The following is a 25,759-nucleotide window of genomic DNA, read 5'->3' as shown; positions in this document are numbered from 1 at the left end:
CACTATCCAAAATCAGGAACAAGATCAAATATGATTTGGCCCAAATGATGAATTAGTGGCCCCCCGACATATACTGCCCCATATTTTATTTTCTCTTCATCAGGCATCTCCTTCAGCATTAGTGGTTATGTTCTTTCACCACTTGTGGAGATGGTTTCAGCAGTCATGGCTCTGGCTATTACCATATGTTCTCAGTGTATGCAATGTAATTTGTACAAAGCCTCCAAGGGCTTGATCATCACTCCTGCACACCTAAAGCGTCCCCTGGGTCATTTTTTGCAGATCCAGGTTGACTTTATCGAATTACACCAATGCCAAACATACAAGTATGTACTAACAATGATTTGCAGCTTCTCAGGATGGGGAGAAGCTTTTCCAGTAGTAAAAGCAGACGCAATCTCTGTAGCTAAGATTTTAATAAGAGAATTTATTCCAAGATATGGAATCCCAGAATCAATTGATAGTGATCAGGGGTAAAAGGAGGGGTACCAAAGGACCCTGATCACTGATCACTATCAATTGATAGTGATCAGTGATCAGGGTCCTTTGGTAAACATTTTTCATTACATGCACGAACAATAGTACGCGCAGGCGTACTTTTATAAAATCTACCCCTTATTGGATTACATAATAGAAATGTCATGATTTAATTTTTGGGGCGGGGAGAAGATGAAAATGAATTTGGATTGATTAACTGATTTCTCAGACCCTGTTAATTCACTCTGACGTCTTTGATCCTTCTGTTTTTTAAATTAGGTAATTGTAAATCAAAGGGATGACCTTCCATAGTAAATGAAAGCTGAAAAAAGATGAACTGGCTCATTCCTTTGGCCCAATTATGCAGTCCAGATTGCTAAGGATGCTTCTGAGCTGCCAGCATCAGAGCAAGACAACCTGACAGATTGCTCCTTCCAGAGTAGTCTTTTTTCTCTACCTCCTTTGTACTCCACCAGTTTTGTAGGAAGAATATTCCCACTTCCTCCCCCCATATACATCCCTAACTGAGAAGCTCAGTAATAATGTAAGCAGCCTGCATTACAAGTTTTACCATTGCCAGAACATCTGGGCCCCTAGGTCCCTTGCGCAGTCTGCCAGACAGACCTGGCTACGTGAGCGCCTGCATTTCCGCTGGGCCTTCTTGTTATTATAGAACTTGCAGCCTACAAGACAGACTCAGCTGCTAGTTTGATTCTATCATCTCAGCTTCATCTAAAAAGCTACCATTACTAGCGATTCTCTCAGGTGAACTCTCCAGACAGTCATTGCTTCTTGTACTTTAATGGTAATTTTCCATTGTTCTTGCCAAATTCTCCAATTAGCTAGAAAATGATATTATAAAATCAACATTTAAAAAAATTATTTTCTGGATACAAAAAACAGACAAATGATTTCAGTTTGTCTAGCAAGTTCAGTACACATGGGCTGGCCAGGTATTACTAATATACACACCCAGGTGAGTTGGTTGATAACTTACATTAAACTTCATTTTAAAAAAATTGCTTTACTCTGGTTTTAATCCTTTTTTACTTCTAACAGGTGAAATGATGCATATAATTTCTAATGATATATTATTGAATATCTTGGTAGTTTTTCAAAACACATAGCTTTAGGTAATACTGAATATTTTCTAGAGTAAACCTTTTTAACCATTTCTTTGTAGATTTGATTCTGGGGCAAAATTATAACCTCAGGGAATGTCCTCAAGAATCACGATCAAGTCTCCCAAGCAGGGTACCTCGGTTTCTTATCAATTGTGCCTTTCATGATCTGTTTAACTTTCTCATTTCTTATAGTATAGATGAAGGGACTTAGGAAGGGGGTTACAATGATGTTTAACACTGCCACCATTTTGTTTAGGCCTATTGAGTTATTGTGGGGTATCACATACATGAAAATGCTACTTCCAGAGCTCAATATAACAACAGTGAGATGGGAGGCACAGGTGGAGAAGGCCTTCCGGCTCCTCCCAGTGGATGGCATACGCAGGATTGTGGAGATGATACTCATATAGGAAAACAGAGTAATAAACAAAGAACTTAACAATGTAAATGAGGCAAGGATAAAAATAACCAATTTAAGGGTTTGGGTATCAGAACAAGCAATCTCCATCAATGGCGTTGTGTCACAGAAGAAATGATCAATGATTTTAGGACCACAGAATGATAGCTGCATGATAAAAATGGCAGGAAATGTAATCAGCAGGAAAGATCCACCCCAACAGATGATGACAAGCCATAGGCAAACTCTACCGCTCATGATGGTCTCATAGTGCAGCGGACGGCAGATCGCCAGATAGCGATCATAGGACATGACTGCCAGGAGAATAAATTCTGCTGCTCCCAGGAAGTAATAAAAATAGAGTTGTGTAAAACAAGCAGGAATGGAAATGGATTTCCTCTCTGACAAGGTGTCTAGCAGCATCCTGGGGATGATGGAGGTGGGCAGCCAGATCTCCATGAAAGCCAAGTTGCTGAGGAAGAAGTACATGGGTGTGTGAAGGTGGGAATCAATGTATACCAAGGCGATGATCAGACTGTTCCCAGTCAGGGTGAATAAGTAGATCAGGAGGAGAGCCATGAAGGACAGCATCCGAAGTCCAGAATTGACCGTAAACCCAAATCCCTGCAAAATGAACTCTGTTACCCTGCTTTTATTTCCAAGTCCCGGGTCTGAGATAATTTCCATCTGCAGAAACAAATGAAAAAATAAAGATCAATGCAAGTCAGAGAGCTGTACACTAAAGGGAAAATAAATGTCTTTGATCAATGTCACAGAATGTGTTCATTTTTCACCTCTATTTATTTCGGTATTGTTGTCAATGCTAGTGTGACAGATTTTGCACAATATCAAAGTATTTTTCTTAGCTCTGTTCCTTTCTCTTTATGGTTCTGCAAATCCTTGTTCTAATATATTGTATTTCTTATAATTTTCAATAAAGAAAAACAACTGTTTCTGTTACACAGGTGCTAAGAAAAATGTATATTTTTGTAAACCGTTATGATGGCTCTACCGAATGACGGTATATAAAACTCAACAAAGAAATAAATAAATAAATAAATAAACTATGTTTTCAACTTTTGATTAAGCCACCCCTCATGTAATATTTTCAGAATTCCAAATCTCAAACACAGTGGCTTAGTCTGCATGTTTCCTAGTTGATAGGACTTTATATACCATGATACTGTAGGTGCTAACACTTCAGCCACATGAGAAGAAGTCTGAATCAAATTTTAAAGTCCCACAACAGTTTGTACTTGTAGCATGCATTCATTTAACTGGGAAGAAAAAGGGATGGTGTTAGGGATATTCCGATGGATTCATAAGTAGATGCACAGTCGCTATTTTGTATACGCACAAACATTACTGAATTTGTGTAAACACTTTTACACCTGCTCATTGACTCACACAATTGAAACTGGACTTGGATTTTGTCTGCATTTTTTGTGCAGGAGCACTGTGTACACTGGTGGGGGGGATCATGGAGAAGTGCTGCAGGGCTAGATGAACTCGTGAAGGTCTAGGTGAACTGCTGGAGGCATTGGTGAATGTGATTCCGAATACTTGTGCACCTAATCATTTTCAGGTTGGTGCAGCTACTCTGCTGTTATACTTTGCCCTCCATGATTTGTTTTAATCTTTGAATATTTATTTTATGTATGTTCTATTGTAAGCCACCGAGAGCACTGAGTTGGAGGAAAATAAATTGAGAAAAAGAAATAAAAAAATACCTGCCTTCAAATTTAATTTTGGATTATTACATGTGATTTGTTACAATTATTTAGCACGTAAAATATATTATGTATATTTTTACAAAATCGACAGAAAAAGTATGCATGTTTCTGCTTTACAAATATATACTTGAATTGTAACATATGCAGTTTTGTAAAGGCAAAAAGTGCCACACAGTTTATAAAATACTATCACAAATCTCCACAATCCTATTTTCATGTACAAATAATTGGCCATGGAAATAGTTGAAAGTGGGCTCCATATATACTGTAGTAAAAGAGACACAACAGCTCTACCATTCTGGCCACCCAGATAATCATCTATACAATGCACAGCCATCTTACAGCTGTGTATACATAGAGTATTCAATTCCTGAGCAACATCTGCTTCCTCCTCATCCTCCAACCATTCCTCTCTACTCCCGTCTATCCATTTAACTTCACGTAGGTCCCAGATCAAAATTAGACTTGCTTATAAAAAAGGGACTACTTCTCTTTTCTATTCCTACAAAAATTCCAAGTAATTTAACAGCCCACTAATATCTTTTGATAATCTATTCCACAGAGATAAAGCAATTACCGAGAAGGCTATTTTTCTGAATCCATGTCTCTGCAGTGATTTTACATTGGGTATTTCCGGCAGATGCTATAAGAGTATAGGGAAGATTCTGGCTGGGACATTGAGTTTTTTTCTTACATGCTAAGAAATGTACTGCCATTCCATCAGTATATAGCACTAGTGCCGCATGGTATGTTTGAGAAAAGTGTTAGTTCCTGTGATTTGAGCACTGGTGATGGTACACAATAGAGAGTTGTGAGCATACCTTACAGGGAATAGTTCTGAGTACTAAAGTGAGTTCAGTTTGTCAAGCAATTTGTGTGCATTCAGCTATGCAGAGAGGAGCTGAAAGCTGGAGGAATACTTCCAGTGATATGGCAAGGGAGAAACTGTTTGCTACTGGTGAGATCATGAGCTCCTGCAAGGAAAAAGGCCATCTTATGAGATTCATTCTAGTGTGGGCATGGAACAGGGAGTAACAATGGGATCTTTCTTGCAAATGCAGTGAATTGCCTATAAGAGGGAAAAACTGCAAAGCAGAAATATTCACAGTTTATTAAAGAAGGCTAGGAATACATAAACATGCCTCAAACATCCAACAGGTCTTTTTTAAGAAAATAAATTTGTTGATGCATTTAGTTACTCTTGCGTGAAATGATCAATTCAAATTCTCATAACACATTTGTCATGACTGTACAAACTCAATAGTGGCTGTAGAGCAGTTTGTAAATAACAGTGTCAGACCAGTTTTCAAATCTACTGACCTGGAGTTGTCTACTATAATTTCAAGGTCTGGTTAAAGAAAACTGTGCTGCCACGGAGAAACATAGGGGGCAGATTTTCAAAGGGGTACGTGCGTAACCCCCGAAAAGCTGTCCCTTCCACCCCCTGCATACGCCGAGCCTATGTTGCATAGGCTTGGCAGCGCGCGCAATCCCCGGGACGTGTATAAGTCCCGGGGCTTTCCTGGGGGGGCGTGTTGCGGCCTGTGTCATCCCGGGGGCGTCATTGGGGGCATTCTGGGGGCAGGGCTGTGGGCATGATTCTGGCCCTGGGGCGTTCCTGGGGTGTGGACGCGGTCTCCGGACCAGCCCCCGGACCGGAACATGGTGCGCCGGCGTGCACAAGTTACGCCTGCCTTGGGCAGGCGTAACTTTTGAAATAAAGGTAGGGGGGGAATTAGTTATTGCTGGGGGGGGGTGGGGTGGGTTAGTTATCTGAAGGAAAGGGAAGGTGGGGGCGCCGGAAAGAAAGTTCTCTCCGAGGCCACTCCGATTTCAGAGCAGCCTCGGAGGGAACGGAGGCAGGCTACGTGGCTTAGCGCGCCCAGGCTGCTGATTTTGCACAGCCTTGTGTGCGCCAACACCGGATTTTAAAAGATATGTGTGGCTACGTGCGTATCTTTTAAAATCCGGCGTACTTTTGTTTGCACCGGGTGAGCGAACAAAAGTACTCGCGCGCGTACTTTTTAAAAATCTGCCCCATAATCTCCATCTACATTGAGAGCCTTTCATCCCCTAGTCCTCTAAAACAAGTGATTGACCACCCTGTGACCTGTTCAAAAGATCCCTGGAAATGGGAGTGTAATGGTTAATTAAAGCGACTTTGAAGAGAGAAAGGTGTTAAGAGGAGTACCACAAGGATTGGTTTTGGGACTGACACTGTTCTATATCTTTGTGAGTGACACTGCAGAATGGATAGAAGGTAAAGTTTGTCTAATCGTGGATGATGCTAAGATCTGCAACAGTGTGGGCATGTCTGAAGGAGTGGAGAGAATAAAAATTGATTTAAGAAAGCTTGGTCGAAGATGTGTCAGTTAGAATTCAATGCCAAGAAGTGCAAAGTCATGCATCTGGGATGAGATAATCCATAAAAGTTGTATATGATGGGGGTGAAAGACTGATGTGCATTGACCAAGAAATGGATCTTGGAGTAATAGTGTCTGGCAGTCTGAAGTTGGTGAAGCAAGGTGATAGCTAAAGCCAGAAGAATGCTGGGCTGCATAGAAAGAGAAATAGCCAGTAAGAAAAAAGGAAATGATAGTGGTCTTGTATAGGTCCTTGGTGAGGCAACATCTGGAGTATGGTGTACTAGAGCCCATAACTAAAATTGATAGAGATATGGTGGAGGTATTCCAGACAAGGGCGACCAAAATGGTGTGGGGTCAGTATTGGAAGACTTGTCAGGAGCGGCTAAAGGATCTAAAAATGCCTACCCAGAAGAGAGGAGGTACAGGGGAAATATCATAGAGACCTTCAGAAATTTGAAATGTTTTAATGATACATGAACCTTGAACATTTTTGTTGGAAAGAAATCAGTAGAAGTTGGGGTCACGAAATGAAACTCCATGGTGAGATGCCTCAGAACCAATGTCAGGAAATATTTCTTCACACAGAGGTGGTCATAAAGACAAAAACAGTCAAATAATTCAAAGGAGCATGGGATAATCACAGTGGATCCATGAAGTCTAGAGGATGGAAATGAGGTAAAGAGTGCATGGGAGTAACTTGTTGGTGTGGTGATTACTACCTTAATCAATAAGCCTTGATGCTTTTGATGAAACTAAAACATGGCTAGCCACTTAAACAGCAGGGGGAAAGGGGAGGTGGATTCAAACAACAACCAATGAGGTTCCTGACTTTTGTGGTCTGGGGAAGTAATAAGTATGGGAGTAACCTGCATGGAGCAGCAGTTACTATCCTTAACAGAAAGCATGGGATTATAACCTTAACCAATAATCCTTGATGCGTTTGACACAACTGCAACATCGCTCTCCACTTTGACAGCTGTGGTGATGGTGTGGATGGAAGAGGAATTGGATTCAGATGACCACTAAGACGGGCTATGACGTTTATGGTCTGGGGTACTAATATGCAGACGTAAAAAGAAAAAACACAGAATTGCTTCTAAGACCAGGTCCACAAGCAAAGCACATCAAGCAACACTATCTGAATTTTCAAGAAGGCTCATCACCCATTAAAAATGTTGCTAACATTAAATTATTTTATGGCTTATCATAAGGCTTGGGGATAACTGTGCGGAGTGGAAATTACTACCCATAAGAGAAACATGGGGGTAACCTGCATGGAGCAGCAGATACCCCATAAGAATCTTGCTGGGCTGATGGATGGATCATTTGGTCCTTTTCTGCCGTCATTTCTATGTTACTATATTAGTATGTAAGACCATTTAGGACGGCCCTCTAACCTCTGGTTACAAGTTTGTGCAATTTTGCCAGTGCCTACCAGGTTTGTGGGGATTTTTCAGGCTTCAAATTTCAAAGTAAATAAGAAAACCACCCAACAATTCTATTTGAATGAGGAGTTGTGAAACATCATCCCAAAAGTTACTGCTCCATTCCAAAAGCTTCTTCAGAATACGATCTTGCAGAATGAGCACAGCTTTAATGATTCTCTTTATAGCTGAATAAAGAAATACCAGGTAGCTGAGATGGTTTATTAGTTGCCTAATCAAGCCAAAAAAACAACAAAATAACTTCAGTTAAATGAAAATAGAATCTGTTTGTGCTGGGGTTTACTTTGTTAGTTATGGCGGGAGTTTTTTTTTGTGATGATTTGCTGTTTTCTATTTTGAAATCAAAGTGAAAAAAAAGCTTTTGTAACATACCTTTGCCATTGGATTGGATTTATTGAGGTTCAGGCTACAAATGTCAGCTCCAATGTTGACCCCAGGATTGTAAGGATACATTGGAGATCGTGATATTATTTATTGGACCATCCAATATACTTTAAATTCTGAAGACAAAGAAATGCCTACAGTATCTGAATATAATGTGGTTTGATATGTTGAAAGCGGAATATAAATCAAATAAACAAAAAAATAAATAAAACAAACAATAATTTACAAATAGATATTTTGTCTTCTGATTTCTTAATTTGCATCTCTATTACATTCTTTTATTATTTGTTCTGTTTCTTCCATTTCAAATCAAAATAATTAGGAAGATGTGTAAGCACCTAGAGTGCAATTATGGCATCTCTGCATTAATCTGATGAGTATCGACAGTGTTAAATTCAATCAAACCTTGAGAGAGTATAATATCAGGTGCATCGATGTCACCAACCCTTACCCTGAAGACATCCATTCTGTCAATATGGGACAGAAACCTTGTGTGATGATGCAGTAAAGCCCAGGAAGGTATACATACCAAAGTGATGATTTCAGTGTTAGTAAATAAACATATGCCTGTTACCATTCTAACTGGATGACTGGAAGTTTCTTTTCCCATGCATCTGGTCCACACTGTGTCTTCTGTATGACTTCAACAGTCCTTAATGTGTACTTGTCTTATTACCTTGATCTACATGCAACACTGCAATACGAGTCACAACTTTCATCCCCTCTATTTATATCATAGGCACCATGAGAAGCACCTGCCTCTTTATTACATCCATTATAGTGTCTATAGGGTATAAATAAATGCGAGATGGATGATTTGCAATAAAAACAACCACCTTATTCTACTGGGAATAAATTAATTGCAGTGTGGTTTTTCGTCTCAGAACTAAAACCCACTGGGTGTAATATTCATTATGTCGGTTAAAGGACAAGTTTTTTGATGAAAGTTAGCTGGATAGCTTGTTCCTTACAGTTAGCAGGACCCCCAGGGATTATTGGCAAGCTTTTTGGCCAGCTTGGGGGGCCTCCTGACCCCCTCAAGGCTTGCCAATAATCCCTGGGGGTCCAGCGGGGGTCCTGGAGCGATGTCGTCATCGGCTGCCAATAATCAAAATGGCGCCGATAGCCTTTGCCCATACTATGTTACAGGGGCTTTCGGCGCCATTGGTTGGTTCTCCTACCATGTGACAGGGGCTGACCAATGGCGCCGGTAGCCCCTGTGACATAGTAGTTCAGAGGCTATTCGGCACCATTTTGAGTGTGGCTAGCACTAGCACACTGGGCACGGCACGGAGGGACAAATGGCACCCGGGACCCTGCTGGACCACCAGGGATGTTGGTAAGTTTTGGGGAGGGATCGGGATGTGGGGGGGGTGGGGGTGTATGTAATGTATTAAAATTAATTTAAATGCGTGGGGTGGTTTTTTTTTTAGCTTTGTTTTCCCGCGTCGTTTTTTGGCCCGGTTTCGGTTTTCCCCGTTTAGTTTTTTTTTTTTTTTTGCAAAAAAGCTAAACGATAAAAACCGAACTTTACCACGAAGTATCCGAGTCAAAAAACTACCCGGTAGCAAAACACAAAGCACATCTCTAGAAAAAAGATGAACTGGCTCATCCCTTTTGCCCAGCTATGCTGACCCTATAGCTAAGGATGCTTCCGAGCTGCCAGCATCAGAGTAAGACAACCTGACAGATTTCTCCTTCCACAGTCTTTTTTTCTCTGCCTCCTTTGTACTCCAACAGTTCTGCTGGAAGAAAATTCCCACTTCCTCCCCCCATACATCGAACTTATCCATCCCTAACTGGGAAGCTCAGTAATAATCTAAGCAGCCTGCATTACAAGTTTTACCATTGCCAGAACATCTGGGCCCCTAGGTCCCTTGCGCAGTCTGCCAGACAGACCTGGCTATGTGAGCACCTGCATTTCCACTGGGCCTTCTTGTTATTATAGAACTTGCAACCTGCAAGAGAGACCCAGCTGCTAGTTTGATTCTAAAAAGCTATCGATACTAGCGATACTCTCAGGTGAACTCTAAAGACAGACATTGCTTCTTGTACTTTAATGGTAATCTTCCATTGTTCTTGCCAAATTCTCCAATTAGCTAGAAAATGATATTATAAAATCAACATTTAAAAAAATTATTTTCTGGATACAAAAAACAGACAAATGATTTCAGTTTGTCTAGCAAGCTCAGTACACTTGGGCTGGCCAGATATTACTAATATACACACCCAGGTGAGTTGGTTGATAACTTATATTAAACTTCATTTATACAAAAAATTGCTTTACACAGGTTTGAATTAGTTTTCACTGCTAAGAGATGAAATGATGCATAGAATTTATAATAATATATTATTTCATATCTTGATAATTTTGCATAACATTTGCTTTAGGTGATACTAAATATTTTTAGGAGTAAACATTTTTATCCATTGCTTTGTTGATTTAATTGTGTATTTGGAGAAAAATAATAACTTCAGAGAATATCCTCAATAATCACAATTAAGTCTTCCAAGCAGGACACCTCAGTTTCTTACTAATTTTGTCTTTAATGATCTGTTTAACTTTCTCATTTCTTAGAGTATAGATGAAAGGGTTTAGCAAGGGAGCTACAATGGCACTTAATAAATCCACCATTTTATTCAGGTTTTTTATCTTAATGTGGGGTATCACATACGTGAAAATGCAACTTCCATAGTTCAATATAACAACAACGAGATGGGAGGCACAGGTGGAGAAGGCCTTCTGGCTCCTCCAGTGGATGGCATATGCAGGATGGTGGAGATGATACATATATAGGATATCAAGGGTGATAAAGAAAGAACTTAACAATGTAAATGAGGCAAGGATAAAAATAATCAATTTAAGAGGTTGGGTATCAGAACAAGCAATCTCCATCAAAGGCGCCGTGTCACAGAAGAAATGGTCTATGATATTAGGACCACAGAATGATAGCTGTATGATAAAAATGGCAGGAAATGTAGTCAGCAGGAAAGATCCTCCCCAACAGATGAGGACAAGCCATAGGCAAACTCTACCACTCATAATGGTCTCATAGTGCAGGGGACGGCAGATCGCCACATAGCGATCATAGGACATGACTGCCAGGAGAATAAACTCTGCTACTCCCAAGAAGAAATAAAAATAGATTTGTGTAAAACAAGCAGCAATGGAAATGGACATTCTCTCTGACAAGGTGTCTAGCAGCATCCTGGGGACTGATGCAAGTGGTGACCCAGATATCAATGAAAGACAGGTTGCTGAGGAAGAAGTACATGGGTGTATGAAGGTGGGTATCAATGTATACCAAAGCAATGATCAGAGTGTTCCCAGTCAAGATTAATATGTAGATCAGGAGGAGAGCCTTGAAGGGCAGAATCTGAAGTTCAGAAGTGTGAGGGAACCCAAATCCCAGGAAAATGAACTCTGTCACCCTGCTTTTATTTCCAAGTCCCAAGTCTGAGATAATTTCCATCTGCAGAAACAAATAGAAAATAAAGATTAATGTAGGACATGGAACTGCGCACATAAAGAAAATAAAGTCTTTGGCCCATCCCACAGAATGTACTAGTTTTGGCTTGATTCTGCACAATATGAAAGTCTTCTTCCTAGCTCCATTCCTTTCTCTTTTTCGAACTGTAAATCTAGTTTTCTTTCATCTAATATATTATATGTCTTATTATTTTTACTATAAATACTATTGGAACATTTAAGAAAGGAGTCAAAGCTTGGCTCTTTCAACAAGCATTCTATTAACTCTATAGTTCAAGTTCCTTGATTTAGTATTTTATTTTTTCTTATTGTTTTTTACATGTTTTCTAAAGAATTTGATGTATTTTTTCTTATTGTTTTTATATGTTTTTATTAAGAATTCTATGTGTTTTATGATTTCATGATTATAATTTTGCAATTCAAATGTATTTTAATTGTGTATTTGACATTTCATTGTAAACCGATGTGATGTTTCCTACGAACATCGGTATATAAAAATGAATAAATAAAATAAATAAATAAATACTAATAACTATGTGGACACCTTTTTATTAATGTTTTGTTGCTAATTTTCAGAATTACAAATCCCAAATACAGTGGCTTATTCTGCCTGTTTTCAAGTGATAGGACTTATTTTTATATCTTGATAAGTGCTAAGATTTCAGCCACATGAGAGAAAGTCTGCTTAAAATGTTGTTAAAGTCCCACACCAGCAGTGTCACACACTTGGCTTTAAATCCATTTAAACTCTGGTAAGTCTTAAATAAAATTTTTTTTTTCAAAATTATTTTTATTGGTCAAGGGTAGTACAAAGCCGTGCAAAAAGGCTGCACGCTGAACAGTATGCACAGTAAACAGTTACAAGACATAAGTCAAGCCACAATGTGAAATATCAGGTTGCAGAGAAAATATGAAACATGGGAGAAACATAGCCGTACACATAACCCCTGACCTTCGGTTTTCCTGTTATGCTTGCGCAACCAGTAACGCTGTACCCCCCCCCCCCCCCCCCCGGAAACAATCATTTCAGTCCCAAGCCTAGGCACTTCCCCTTCCCCACAAGCGCTATCTCACATGCATACATACATCTTTTATTTATTTATTTATTTATAATTTTTCTATACCGAAGTTCCTGTATGAAATACAAATCACTCCGGTTTACAAGGAACATAAAATCGCCCAGGGCTTTACATAAACGCCCAAAGGCATTACAGAAAACAATTAAACAGTAAGTTTCCATAGAACAATAAAACAGAAAATTGCCCAGGGCTTTACATAGATGCCCGAGGCTATATATAAAACAATTACATTAAACAGTAACTTGCCAATGGTTTTACATAAGAACAATTGAACAAAGTAGTGGAAGGGAGGCATAGAGTAAGAGAATAATTATGAAGTAAATGATACATGAATGCATTAAAAAGAGTAACTGCATGAAAAGAAATTCAAATTTAAAAGGGAGGGGTACTAAAAAGTGGCGCAACAAGAGAGGGGGAGATCAGATTGGATTGTAGAAGGAAAAGCAGAAGGGAAAAGGGATCAGCATTGTCTTCTGATGTGGGAGGACCTACGGGGGGGAATTGAGGGAGGAAGAGACAAGGACAGCAAAGGTAGTATCACCTGTAATGAGAGACAGCATAGTAAGCTTAACGAGATCATATGTCCAGCAGCCATTCTAGCACTTCCCCTACCCCCCCCCCACCCCCACCCGAGACCAAGGAAAAAGCTTAGGTCCACACATTAGAGTAGCCCGCAGTGTGTAAGTTCACCTGCATCCCTCTAGGGAGGCCCTGAAAGAAAACCTGCCAACATTCTCATACTGCTTATCTCATGCACGATGTCCCATAAGACAGTCCATGTCATCCGGGAATACCAAGCTGTAACTGGGGGCACGGTGTTGGGTTCCACCCACATGGAGAGAATGGTCCGAAATGTCAGTAACATCGCTAGACGAGCAAATTTGGCTTTGGATAGTGAACAGGGGAGAGAACTGTGCAGCGGATGAGTAACCACCATGGCACCCGCACAATGTATGGGAATGCCGGTACATTGAGAGACAACCTGCAACACCTGAGTCCAGAGAAGATTAACAGTTGTACAGTGGAGAAGGCGGTGCTGTAGATTGCCCTCCTCTTTGCCACACTTGATGCAAAGCGGGGAATCCGTAAGGCCCATTCGGAAATGCCTCACGTCATCATAATACGATAAGTGAAGGATTCAATACTGTAATTCCCGAAGCCCCAGATCTGGGTTCTGTCTGTGTAAAGACTTGAACCAGCGCTACAGGTGGTCAGACGTCACCTCGCTATCCAGGATGGTCGACCAGCGGGAGGCTAGTATAGTCAGATGGTCCCTGCATTTGTATTCCGCACCCAGCCTTTTCCAACCCGTGATAGAATTAGCAAGACATGTTGTGTCAAAAAGTTTTGTGGCAAATAAAGTTTCCACGGCAAGTTGAATGTAATGTCGGGCTTGTAGATATCCAAATAAATGTTTGGGTGGTATATGAAAGGTTCTAGTTAGGGTTTGGAAGTCCACAAGTTCATGGGTTTCAGGATCAAACATGTGAAAAAGATACACCATCCCCTGGGTGGCCCAGAGTTGAAAAATGCCCCTACAGTCTCGGCCTGGACAAAAGTCCAAATTTCCCAGGAGTGGAGTCATCAAAGATGCAAGACCTCTCAGGGTTTTGATGCAAGGGTAGATGCAAGGGTAGATTAAGGGTAGATGCAAGGGTAGAGTAATCTTCTAGGGAAAACCAGCGCTTGCAACCCCTTCGGGTTTAACTGAGGAAGAGAGAGAGGTGTCCAGGGAGTGGTCATGCTATTCAGTAAACCCTCATCACATTAGCAGTATTGATCAACAATCCATTCCCCCAGAAATCTCAGCTGGCTGGCTGCATTATATAGCCGGAAATCAGGCAACCTGTAACCTCGCACCTCCCTAGAGTGCTCCAAAACAGTGTACTTTATCCATGCCTTCTTACCCTTCCAGAGAAATCGAGATAGCCCAGCACGCAGGCGCTGTACATCGCAAACAGTTAAATTTGATTTAGGAGGGCCGCCAGTATTTTAAGATCGACATTGTGCAGGGAAATAGGTCTATATGAGCCCACATCTGCCTGGTCTTTGCCCTTTTTTGGTAGGACCACAATAACCGATTGGTTTGTCTCAGCGGGTAACTCCATGGTATTAACCAACTCATTATAAAATTTAGAAAGTGAGGTCAAAAGGTGAAATTTGAGGGTTTTATAGAATTCTGCCCCTAATCCATCTGGCCCCCAGCTTTTCCCTGCTTCAAGCCCTGAATCACCTAATATATTTCTTGGTCAGCAATAGGCGTATTTAATAGCGACTGCTGATCTTGAGACAAGCGTGGCCATTGTATCTTTTGGAAAAATGTGGAAGTGACATCAAGATCTTGGCCCTTCTTCCCATAGAGATCCATATAGTACTCTAAAAATCTGTGCACTATATCCGCAGGAGCGGTCACATAGTGGTTCAAATGGTCTCTAATCCCTGCAATAACCATTTTCTGATTTCGAGGTCAAATTAAGGGCCTCATTTTCCAAGGAGTTACCGTGCATGATAATTCTGCAAACCACGCTAACAGCAGTTAATGTGGTTTGTGAATGCAAATTTTTAATTTTGTATTCAGGGGGTGGAGCAAATGTAAAGTAGGGAGGGTTTATCATGTGCTGCGAAACAGCTGCACTGTTAGTGTGGCCAATAACTACACATCTTTCATTTGTGTTATGTTGTGCAATCACACGTGCTACAAGTCGGCAAGAGTTTATTGTGGTTCATGATGTCTCCTGACAGATGAGAGAGAGAGAGAGAGAGAGAGAGAGAGAGAGAGAGAGAGAACACGTTGCCATAGTGTCTCCTCCCTAGACAGGTATTTGTATCCCTATGGGAGGCCCACCTAGTAACTCGAGGTGAGGTTTAAGTATTAGTGTAGGGGGTTAGGGGCCACTTTCACATTCAACGTGAGACGTACGAACAGAACAGTGGTCTCTTGTGAAGATTTGATGACCTATGGGGTGAGGAAACTCACTCCAAGATGAGATTTGTGCAATGTTCTCTCCACCTTGCTTGTTGTTACCCAGGTAGAGAGTCCATAGGAGTTTCACATGTAACAAAGCATGTATGTGAAGAGATAACATGTACGCACATACATGAGATTTTGTAATCCTTGAACGTAATTGCAGTAGGTGGTCTAGGGTCATTCTCTGTGGTTCATAAGTAGGCACTCAAGTTTCTATTTTGTAAAAGGTATGCACATACATTAATGAACTTGTCCAATCACATTTAAACCTACTAACTGACCCACACATTTTGACATTGGTGTCTAATTTTCTTTGGTCTCAGATTTTTGGGTAGGAGGTCTGGATGAACTGGTAGGGGTTCATGTTGAAATGCTATCACTAGAACTGCCGAGATTGGCTACACCCTAATATCACCGCATGCATGTTTTCATGCACCTATTTTTAGGCTCTATAATGGAAAGAAAACCAAATATTTGTGTAAACATTGATGCTTTGTAATAATTACAGAAAATAATTAAGCATTTTGTCAAATTATTCCTAAGTTTTGATGGTACAGTCTGTGGTTTTATTGATAGTGCCTTAAACAATGTTGTTTGCATTACCTTAGAGTGAGAGTTCAGAGTATTAGAGTGAGTTCAGTTTGTGAAACAGTTTGTGTGTATTCAGCAGTGCAGAGAGGAGCTGAAAGCAGGAATACTTCCAGAAATATGGCAATAGAGGAAATTTCTGGTAACGTCATGAGCTCAGCAAGGAAAATAAGACCCTATGATATTCAGATCCAGTGAGGAGACATGGAATAGGAGTAACATTGGGATCCTGCTAGCAAATGCACTATATTGCCTATAAGAGGGAAAAAAACCCAGAGCGGAAACTGAGAAGGATATATAGTTTATGAAAGATGGTTAGGAACAGATAAACATGCCTAACAAGTTCCTTGGGTTATTTCTAAGACAAGGAAGCCGGTGATGCATTTAGTGACAGTTCTGTGTGAAATGATCAGTTCAAACACTCTGCACAGATTTGTGATGACTTTGCGCACTCAATAGTGCCTGTAGAGCAGTTTGTAAATAACAGTAATTCAGATCAGATTTCAGAGCTACTCATCTGGAGTTCTCTAACAATATTTTGGGATCTGATTAAAGAAAACTGTGCTACCACAGACAGACATGGTCACCCTCTCCTTTGAGAGCCTTTCATCCCCTAGTCCACTATAACAACTCACTGAACATCCTAAGACCATGTAGGACATACCTGTAACCTCCAGTTACAAGTCTGGAGCTTGAGAAATCCTCAGAAACCTACTAAGCACTGGCAAAATTGGACAAAGATCAATGTAAATGAGAAAACCACCCTACAATTCATTTTCAACCAGGAATGGTGAATTATCTTCCCAACTTTTTCTGGCCCATTCCAATAGTTTCCTCAGAATACGATCCTGCAGAATGAGCACAGCTTTAAAGATCCCCTCTACAGCTGAATCAAGAAATACCAGGGAGTTGAGATGATGAATTATTTGCCTAAACAATTCAATAAATTAAAAATAAACACTTCATTTACTTGAAAGTAGAATTAGATGATGCTGTGGTTTTCTTTGTTAGTTATGGTGGGAGGTGGTTTTTGTGATGATTTGCTGTTTTCTATTTTGAAATCAAATTTTAAAAAAAAAGCTTTTTAAATATGTCCTTGCCATTGGATTAGTGTTATTCAGGTCGAGGCTACAAACATTTGCTCCAGTGTTGACCCTAGGATTGTAAAGAAACATTGGAGATCGTGATACTATTTATTGGACCATAAATACATTAAGTTGAATTCTGAAGACAGAAAAATACCTACAGTACCTTAATGTAATCTGCTCTGATGTGCTTGAAAGTGGAAGATAAATCAAATTAACAAAAAAAATACAAATAGTTATTTTGGCCGGGTCTGATTTCTGAATTTGTATCCACATTACATTCTGCTATTATTGTTCTACTTCTTTTATTTTAAATCAAAATCATAGGATAGATGTGTAAAAACCTGGAGTGTCCAGAAGCCTACCTATATTGCATCTGTGCATTAATCTGATGAGTAACAACAATGTTAATACCATCAAATTTTGAGAGGGCATAATATCAGCTACATCAGTGTCACCAACCCTTATCCTGAAGATATCCATAACACTAGCAGCCGTCACTCCACCCCACTTGGCCGTCGTCCCTACCTTCTGATCCCTTACCGTACCTTAGATACAAATGCATTTCTTTTGAGTACACATATAACACAGAAACTGTTGTTGGTATAATAAGGCCGCAGCTTTTATTTAACATGTCAAGAAAAGCTTCCCTGGATACCCGAGCCGGTGTGATGTCTCCACCGCTGCCCGCCGTAGGGACCAAGCAAGGCAGCCTTACTCCATGGGCCACCCGCCTTCTCCACCATTAAGTGAGCCCCTGGCCATTGGCGCATTCCACGCCCCCACCTTCTAGCGCCGCCCCAGGCGCCGATCGGCTACCACGCCGTCCTGTGATGTCACCAGCACCACTTGCAATATGCCCAACCGGCCCGGGTAACCGCCCCCTTCTTCTCAGCTGCGACAATAACCCGCCACAATGCATAATATTTTGACTGTACTAACTAACCTAAGCATGCTATCTGCTGAATATGTTAGCAGTTATAACCAGGTACACATCATAATATTGAGAGCTTAGTATAATCCACAGTGTTTCTCTTCCCTTCGAACATCGCTCTTTAAAGACATTGCCAAGTTTTGTTTTTTTTTTAACTTATTTCCAAGGGTGGGTGGGTGGGATTTTCAGGCGCGCGGTCAACAAGAGGGATCTCTGGCCTCCGTCGCAGCCCTTTAAAGGGCCGCTGACATCATCAGCCGGCGCCGCTCCCTATCGGCGCCGAAGCCCAGGGCGTGGCTTAGTGCCACATACTTGCTCTTGCGTGCGTAAGGGGGGGTGTGCCCGATCCTGCCCCGGCTCGCTCGCTAGCGTCGTGCGCCTCTTCTCTCTCCGTTTTACGTCCCGCCGTCCTTCGTGGGGAGGACGGCACTTCGGTTATGGGTTGGGCTCTGGCCAGTCGGCGCAGACCCACCTATTTCTGTCGGTATGAGATGGAAACCTTGTGTGGTGATGCAGTAAAGCCCAGGGAAGTGTACAGACCAAAGTGATGATTTCAGTGTTAGTAAATAAGCACATACCTGTTACCACTCCAGCTGGATGACTGGAAGCTTCTTCACCCATGCATCTGGGCCACACTATTTCTTCTGTATAACTTCAGCAGTCATTATTGTGCACTTGTCCTCATGTCTTGTGCAGTTAGTATAGCTGTGTTTAAAAAAGCGGCAGTAGCCACAGAGGCATTCACGGAGCGGGATGCCAGTGGCCAGTAGTTGGTGTTCCACCTTCACGAAGCGGAAGGATGGAGGGCTGCTATCTCAAAAAAAACCTCCAAAAAACAAAAAAACAAACAAAAATAAAAACAGGGGTGGGTAAGAGTATGGGATAAGGGTGTGGCCTGCTTGTTACAGCGGTTACTACCCCTAATTGAGCTGGACGTTCACTTGGATGCAGATACGGCGCTGCTCTCTAAATTGGTGGTGGGGTGGAGGGGAATTAGGGCTGGAGGGTACTGGAAGCCAATAGTAACAGGTGGGAGAGAAAAAAAGGGGAAAAAATGGATAAAGTGCGTAGCTTGCTGGGCAGACTGGATGGGCCGTTCGGTCTTCTTCTGCCGTCATTTCTATGTTTCATTTCATTTCTATAAGTTCTTGGAGGAGAAGTCTATTACCTGCTATTAATTAAGTTGACTTAGAAATTAGCCATTGCTATTACTAGCAATGGTAACATGGAATAGACTTAGTTTTTGGATACTTGCCAGGTTCTTATGGCCTGGTTTGGCCACTGTTGGAAACAGGATGCTGGGCTTGATGGACCCTTGGTCTGACCCAGTATGGCATGTTCTTATGTTCTTACATGCAACAATGCAATATGAGTCACATCTTCCTTTCTGTCTATTTATATCTTAGGCTCTATATGGAGAAGCACCTGCCTCTTTATTACATCAACTATGGTGTCTATAGGGTATAATTAAATCTGAAAGGATTTACAATAAGAAAAGTTTCATTCTACAGGGAATAACTTAATTGCAGTGGGTATAATAATCAAAACCCACTTGGGGTAATATTCATTATGCCGGTTAATGGACAGGTTTTCTGTTAAAAGTTAGCTGGATATTTTGTTTCATATATTCAGCAGGATAACTGCCTCGCTGAATATACTTGCTTAAAGTTATCTAGCTACATGTAACCGGATAACTTATAAACCTAACTGGCTATGTTTGAATATAGCTGGGAAAGTTGGTAAGTTATCCGGCCTTGTATGGACTGATAATTTCTACTTAACTGAATATCTTCAAAGTAGTGATGTCAAAGCAAAACAAACAAACAAAAAAAACCCCAAAACAAAACAAAACAAACAGAGCAAAACTAAATAAAGAGACCTATGGCTGATTCTGACCCTCACTTTTCCTAAATTTAATATACAGCCCTATCAGGCCATGCATCCCCCCCCCCCGAAATAAGACAAAAGAGCTGTGAGTTACCATTCAGGCCTGGTCCCAATACTCCTTCCTGGTTTCTTTTTTGATTTAAGTGGGTTGACTGGAGAACCTCCCACTCACACATCTATGGTTTCAAGATACCGGAAAATCAAACCCCCCCCCCCATCCCAATGCAAAAAAATTAATCCTTATCATGAGCGGGATACAAAGTTACCTGCTTCTGGCTCTGCAGCACTGCATCTATCAGGAGCAGCACCGGATGTTTTACCCATAGTTTATGCTTCCAGTTCTAGAAGCAAAAATTACCCACATTTTTTCAAAACGATTCTAAACAAAATGTAATTAAAGAATGAAAGAAAAATAAAATGACAAATAAAATGAGTGATGCACACTCCTACTGGGTAACCTCACAAAATCCTCTGCTCAGTTTGAAGTCTCAGATTGATTGCGGTGCTCTTGGAATAACCAACCACAGCAAGGAAAGCTGTGGTCATAGCAATCATACCAATGTGTTGTACATTTTTAGGTGTGGATCAATGATTGATGAATCTTTGTCTTGTTTGAGAGGATGCTTGATGCTAGGGCGAGAGAACATAGAACAAAATTTCATCTTTTTTAGACTTTCCTCACTCCAAATGATGTCAAATCTTCACCAAGGTGTACTGTGCTGTTCGTACGTCTCACTCCAAATGATGTCAAATCTTCACCAAGGTGTACTGTGCTGTTCGTACGTCTCCCCCTATATGCAAAACTGGCCCCTAAACCACCACTAACACCTCACCTCGACCTTTTAGGCGGTCATCCTATAGAGATGTAAATACTTAACTACTATAAGGGCCTTGTAGATGGTCTCTCTCTCTTATAGGGTTTATCACACTGCATGGTAAACTTACTGTGTAGTGCAATAATACTGATACAGTGGTGCAGTAGCTCCAAAATTTCCCTAACTATGCCCCCTTTTGATGTATTTCGGTGGGTAGCAATTTTAAATACAGAAATGTAGTGCAGTAGCTCCAAAATTTCCCTAACTATGCCCCCTTTTGATGTATTTCGGTGGGTAGCAATTTTAAATACAGAAATGTAGTTGGAAAAAAGGGAGACATTTTGAATGGATAAATCTTTCAAAAATTTAACCCTATAATAATCCACTTATGCCCCACCCAAAGTATTAGTTGTGATCTTTAAAGACTCCAGAATGGTTCTCTTATACCTTTGATTTTTAGAGGGCAATTTATAAAGCTGTTCATGTAAGTAACAATTTGTAGAGATAGATTTAAAGAACAGAGACTTGAGATACATTGAGAACTTTCTAAGCAAGCAGAAAACCATTCTCTGAACAGAAGCGTGGCTGTGGGCCAGATCAAGGTCACTTTATTTATGTATGTATTTGTTTATTTATTTGCTAGTGCAATTCACATTGAATTACCTGGTAGACCATCCAAAGCAGTGATAAAGAGATGGAAGCAAGTAGGAGAAAACTGGAAACACAAGAACAAGAAATTACAGAAGTAGAATAACCAGTTCTTCTGAGCTGTTGAACCATCAAGACCCTGGCATAAACAGGAAGTATAAATTGACTGCCAATTATTCCTAACCTCTGGGAGCCAATGGAAGCTTTCTGAGGGATAGAGCTAGTAGGGATGTGCAGAGGGACGCCATACGTTGCATTCAGGATTCGTATTTGTCGGGGGGCAGATACATTGCATTCGGCAAGGGAGGCCCCCGATACGTTTATATGTTAATTCTTATTAATCCTGGCTAAAATTAAATTAACTACAACCCCCCCCCCACACTCCTGACCCATGTGACAGGGGCTGACCAATGGAACCAGTAGCCCCTGTGACATAGTAAGGGCAAAGGCTATCGGTGCCATTTTGAAACCAGCAGTCGAGGGTGTGAGTGCAGGAGATGGCTCCCAGACCCTCCGCTGGACCACCAGAGAGTTTTGGTAAGTCTTGGGGGGGTCAGGAGGGTGGGGGTTTGTTTAAATTGGCTCTATTATGGGTTCCATGGGTCTTTTTTATCTTTTTTAAAGACTATAATTGACCCCAGGCTAACGTTTGGGTTAATGGGGAATTATCTCAAGATTTTACTCTAGCTCGTGGTACCAGGCAAGGATGCCCCTTATCTCCCCTATTATTTTTTCTTTCTCTGGACCCATTATTACGTGTATTGGAGGAGAATCCAGGCATAGAGGGGATAAAGATGGGACCAGTGATGTTCAAAGTTGCGGCATTTGCAGACGACCTTTTACTGCATCTGACAAATCCTACCAAATCACTTCCGGTTGCTCTTGAGGTAATTGCAGAGTATGGGCTTTATGCTGGATTACGCCTGAACTTAGATAAGTCAGAAGCTTTGATGATAGGCTGGCAAACTCTATTCCATGGAATGGGGAATTTCCTTTGAAGTGGGCAGGTGATCGCATTAAATATTTGGGGATTTGGGTCCCTAAATCACTTGCTCACTTGTATGAAATGAATGTATCCACTTTGCAAGAAAAAACAGAACTCTTTCTATATGCATGGCTTCCACTTCCACTTTCTCTCATTGGACATATTCATTTACTCAAAATGACAATTCTACCACGCTGGCTATACATGCTTGGTGTTCTTCCTCTCCTTCTTACACAAACCACTGTAGCTAGATATTAGAGAGTAGTAACAAAATTCATATGGGGAGGTAAAAGGCCGAGGATTAAATTATCAATATTGATGAAGCCATTCTCTATGGGGGGATTGGGTCTTCCAGATTTAAAACTTTATAACCATGCAATAAATCTGAGACATATTGGTGATTGGTTACTAGGCACGCAATTTTTTTCTGATACTTCATTTGAAGCGCAATTACTTGCTTCCATATCGCCACGCTATGCTTTACATGTCCCTCATGCCTCTATTTCTAATATAATATACTCGGATTTGCTTTTAAGACCATTACGATGGACCTGGAGGTGGCTATTACAAAAGCTCTCCTTACTGGACAAGATATCGCCATTCCTTCCATTCTGCGGTAATCCAGTATTTCCTGCAGGTTCAGACTCTTCACGATTCCGCCTCTGGGATAGATCACGACTATATTGTATTGGGCAATTGATCCATTTGGATGGAACATTACTTACCTTCTCGAAAATACAGTCATCTTATGGCCTAGCAGCTACAGACTATTTCCAACATCTCCAAGCCAGACATTATTTGCGTTCTCTGGGCTCTCCCACCTTTTTGGATGCTAAATGGCAATTACTAAAGACATGGTTTGACTTGGACAACCCCCAGAAAAGATCTATTTCTTATTTATATAAACAGTTGGAAGATATACATAATAGATTGTTTTTAGAAGAGGTTCAGATCAAATGGCAGAGAGAACTTAGATATCCAATTCCGGTTACATCGTTAAAGACTGCCTTCATTATGACAAAGAAAATTAGAAGCAACTCAAGCAGTGCCAGGTGGTACAAAGGAAAGAAATCTCCGTTTATTTTTTTTTTCCTAATTCTGCAGAGATAATAAGTATTCCTGTCTTTCCGGGGACTCCAGGTGCATTTAATTAAATGGAAAAGGCCTTTCTCAGCTAGGCAGATATAAGAATTTAGTTCTTTGAACATTCCTGAGAAACCAAATGGCTAATCAAGAGTTTGTGTAAGGCTATAAAATTTAATCCTTGAAGGGGCTTCTTCCACAACCAGAGATAAGGATTTAGCTTCAAAGCTGTTCCTTTCAAGGTCTGGGAGGGGGGTTGAAAGGCATCTAAGAGAGACCTTTTTATTTATTTATTTCTTTTTTGACTAGTGCTAAGGTTTTAGAAAAAAAAAAAGAAGGCATATGGAAATCAATGTTGTTTCTCTTATGGCCTATTGATTACTGACTACACTGAATATAGTTAATTATCAATAAACACAATTTAATAACATATTTTCTGACACCGGGACCCACTGTGGAACCATGAAAGTGAGCAGACCCGTGCGCGGGACGGCTGCGGGCGGGGAGCGTAGCATACGCAGGCAATCAGGCATGAAGAATTAAAATACACCCATCTCGCTTAGATGTGCTTCTAATTCTAAGAACCAACTGGAAGAAATGTAGATTTAGTATCTTCCTGAGGAGTTCGTAGGCTTTAACGCACGTAGGTAAGCAGATTGTAAAACCTTCTCACTGGAAGGAAAATCCCAATTTTACCAATCAGTTTACCAGTTTGCCCTGCGCATATTGAGCTGATCCAGACCCCTCTATCTCTTAAGCCTTTTCTCCCCCCAACTGATCCAGCCTCATCATCCAGTCGAATTAGGCCATAACAGAGACTCCTAGAGACTTGCACCTCATCAAGAGCAGAAATAAATATACATGGATAACCGGCTGCTGCATGCTACAGAGACCAGTTTTAAAATAGATAGTTATGTGCACAATTGTTGGAAGCACCCTGGAAAACCCGTGTCCTGCCCATGCCCTGCCCCAATTGTACCACATTTCTGCTTGTGTGTGGCCCAGTTACATTCACTTAAATTTCACCCCTCTGGTTGTTCTGATGTTGCTGTGTTAAGCATGTTCTGCACATGTGTAAACAACCATGAATGTACTTTGTTCTATACATTCATTTGTAATGTAAACATGTGATGGTCGAAACAAGCATATCTATGATACTATTATGATACACTTATTGGGATATATAATGGAAATGACAGGATGTTTTTTTTTTTTTTGGGAGGGGAGAAGATGAAATGGATTTGGATTGATTAACTGATTTCTCAGACCCTGTTAATTCACTCTGATGTCTTTGATCCTTCTGTTTTTTAAATTATGTAACAGGAAATTATAGGGATGACCTTGCATAGTACATGAAAGCTGAAAAAAGATGAACTGGCTCATCCCTTTTGCCCAGCTATGCTGACCCTATAGCTAAGGATGCTTCCGAGCTGCCAGCATCAGAGTAAGACAACCTGACAGATTTCTCCTTCCACAGCAGTCTTTCTTCTCTACCTCCTTTGTACTCCAACAGTTCTGCTGGAAGAAAATTCCCACTTCCTCCCCCCATACATCGGACTTATCCATCCCTAATGGGGAAGCTCAGTAATAATCTAAGCAGCCTGCATTACAAGTTTTACCTTTGCCAGACATCTGGGCCCCTAGGTCCCTTGCGCAGTCTGCCAGACAGACCTGGCTATGTGAGCGCCTGCATTTCCACTGGGCCTTCCTCTTATTATAGAACTTGCAGCCTGCAAGAGAGACCCAGCTGCTAGTTTGATTCTAAAAAGCTACCATTACTAGCGATACTCTCAGGTGAACTCTAAAGACAGACATTGCTTCTTGTACTTTAATGGTAATCTTCCATTGTTCTTGCCAAATTCTCCAATTAGCTAGAAAATGATATTATAAAATCAACATTTAAAAAAATTATTTTCTGGATACAAAACACAGACAAATGATTTCAGTTTGTCTAGCAAGCTCAGTACACATGGGCTGGCCAGATATTACTAATATACACACCCAGGTGAGTTGGTTGATAACTTATATTAAACTTCATTTATACAAAAAATTGCTTACACAGGTTTGAATTAGTTTTCACTGCTAAGAGATGAAATGATGCATAGAATTTATAATAATATATTATTTCATATCTTGGTAATTTTGCATAACATTTGCTTTAGGTGATACTAAATATTTTTAGGAGTAAACATTTTTATCCATTGCTTTGTTGATTTAATTGTGTATTTGGAGAAAAATAATAACTTCAGAGAATATCCTCAATAATCACAA

The 25,759-nt window shown here is 40.7% G+C and overlaps 1 protein-coding gene and 1 pseudogene across 1 annotated transcript; both read right to left on the bottom strand.

Moving 5' to 3' along the window:
- Positions 1 to 1,713: 1,713 nt before the first annotated feature.
- On the bottom strand, positions 1,714 to 2,685 carry LOC115077368 (olfactory receptor 6M1-like). The gene has a single exon (XM_029579662.1). The coding sequence runs from the start codon at positions 2,683 to 2,685 to the stop codon at positions 1,714 to 1,716; it is 972 nt and encodes a 323-aa protein (XP_029435522.1).
- A 7,741-nt stretch (positions 2,686 to 10,426) lies between these two features.
- On the bottom strand, positions 10,427 to 23,150 carry LOC115077367 (annotated as a pseudogene).
- Between the last annotated feature and the right edge of the window lie 2,609 nt (positions 23,151 to 25,759).

The sequence above is a fragment of the Rhinatrema bivittatum genome, chromosome 16 (assembly GCF_901001135.1).
Source record: "Rhinatrema bivittatum chromosome 16, aRhiBiv1.1, whole genome shotgun sequence".
NCBI lineage: Eukaryota > Metazoa > Chordata > Amphibia > Gymnophiona > Rhinatrematidae > Rhinatrema > Rhinatrema bivittatum.
This window is presented reverse-complemented; position numbering and strand designations above follow the sequence as displayed.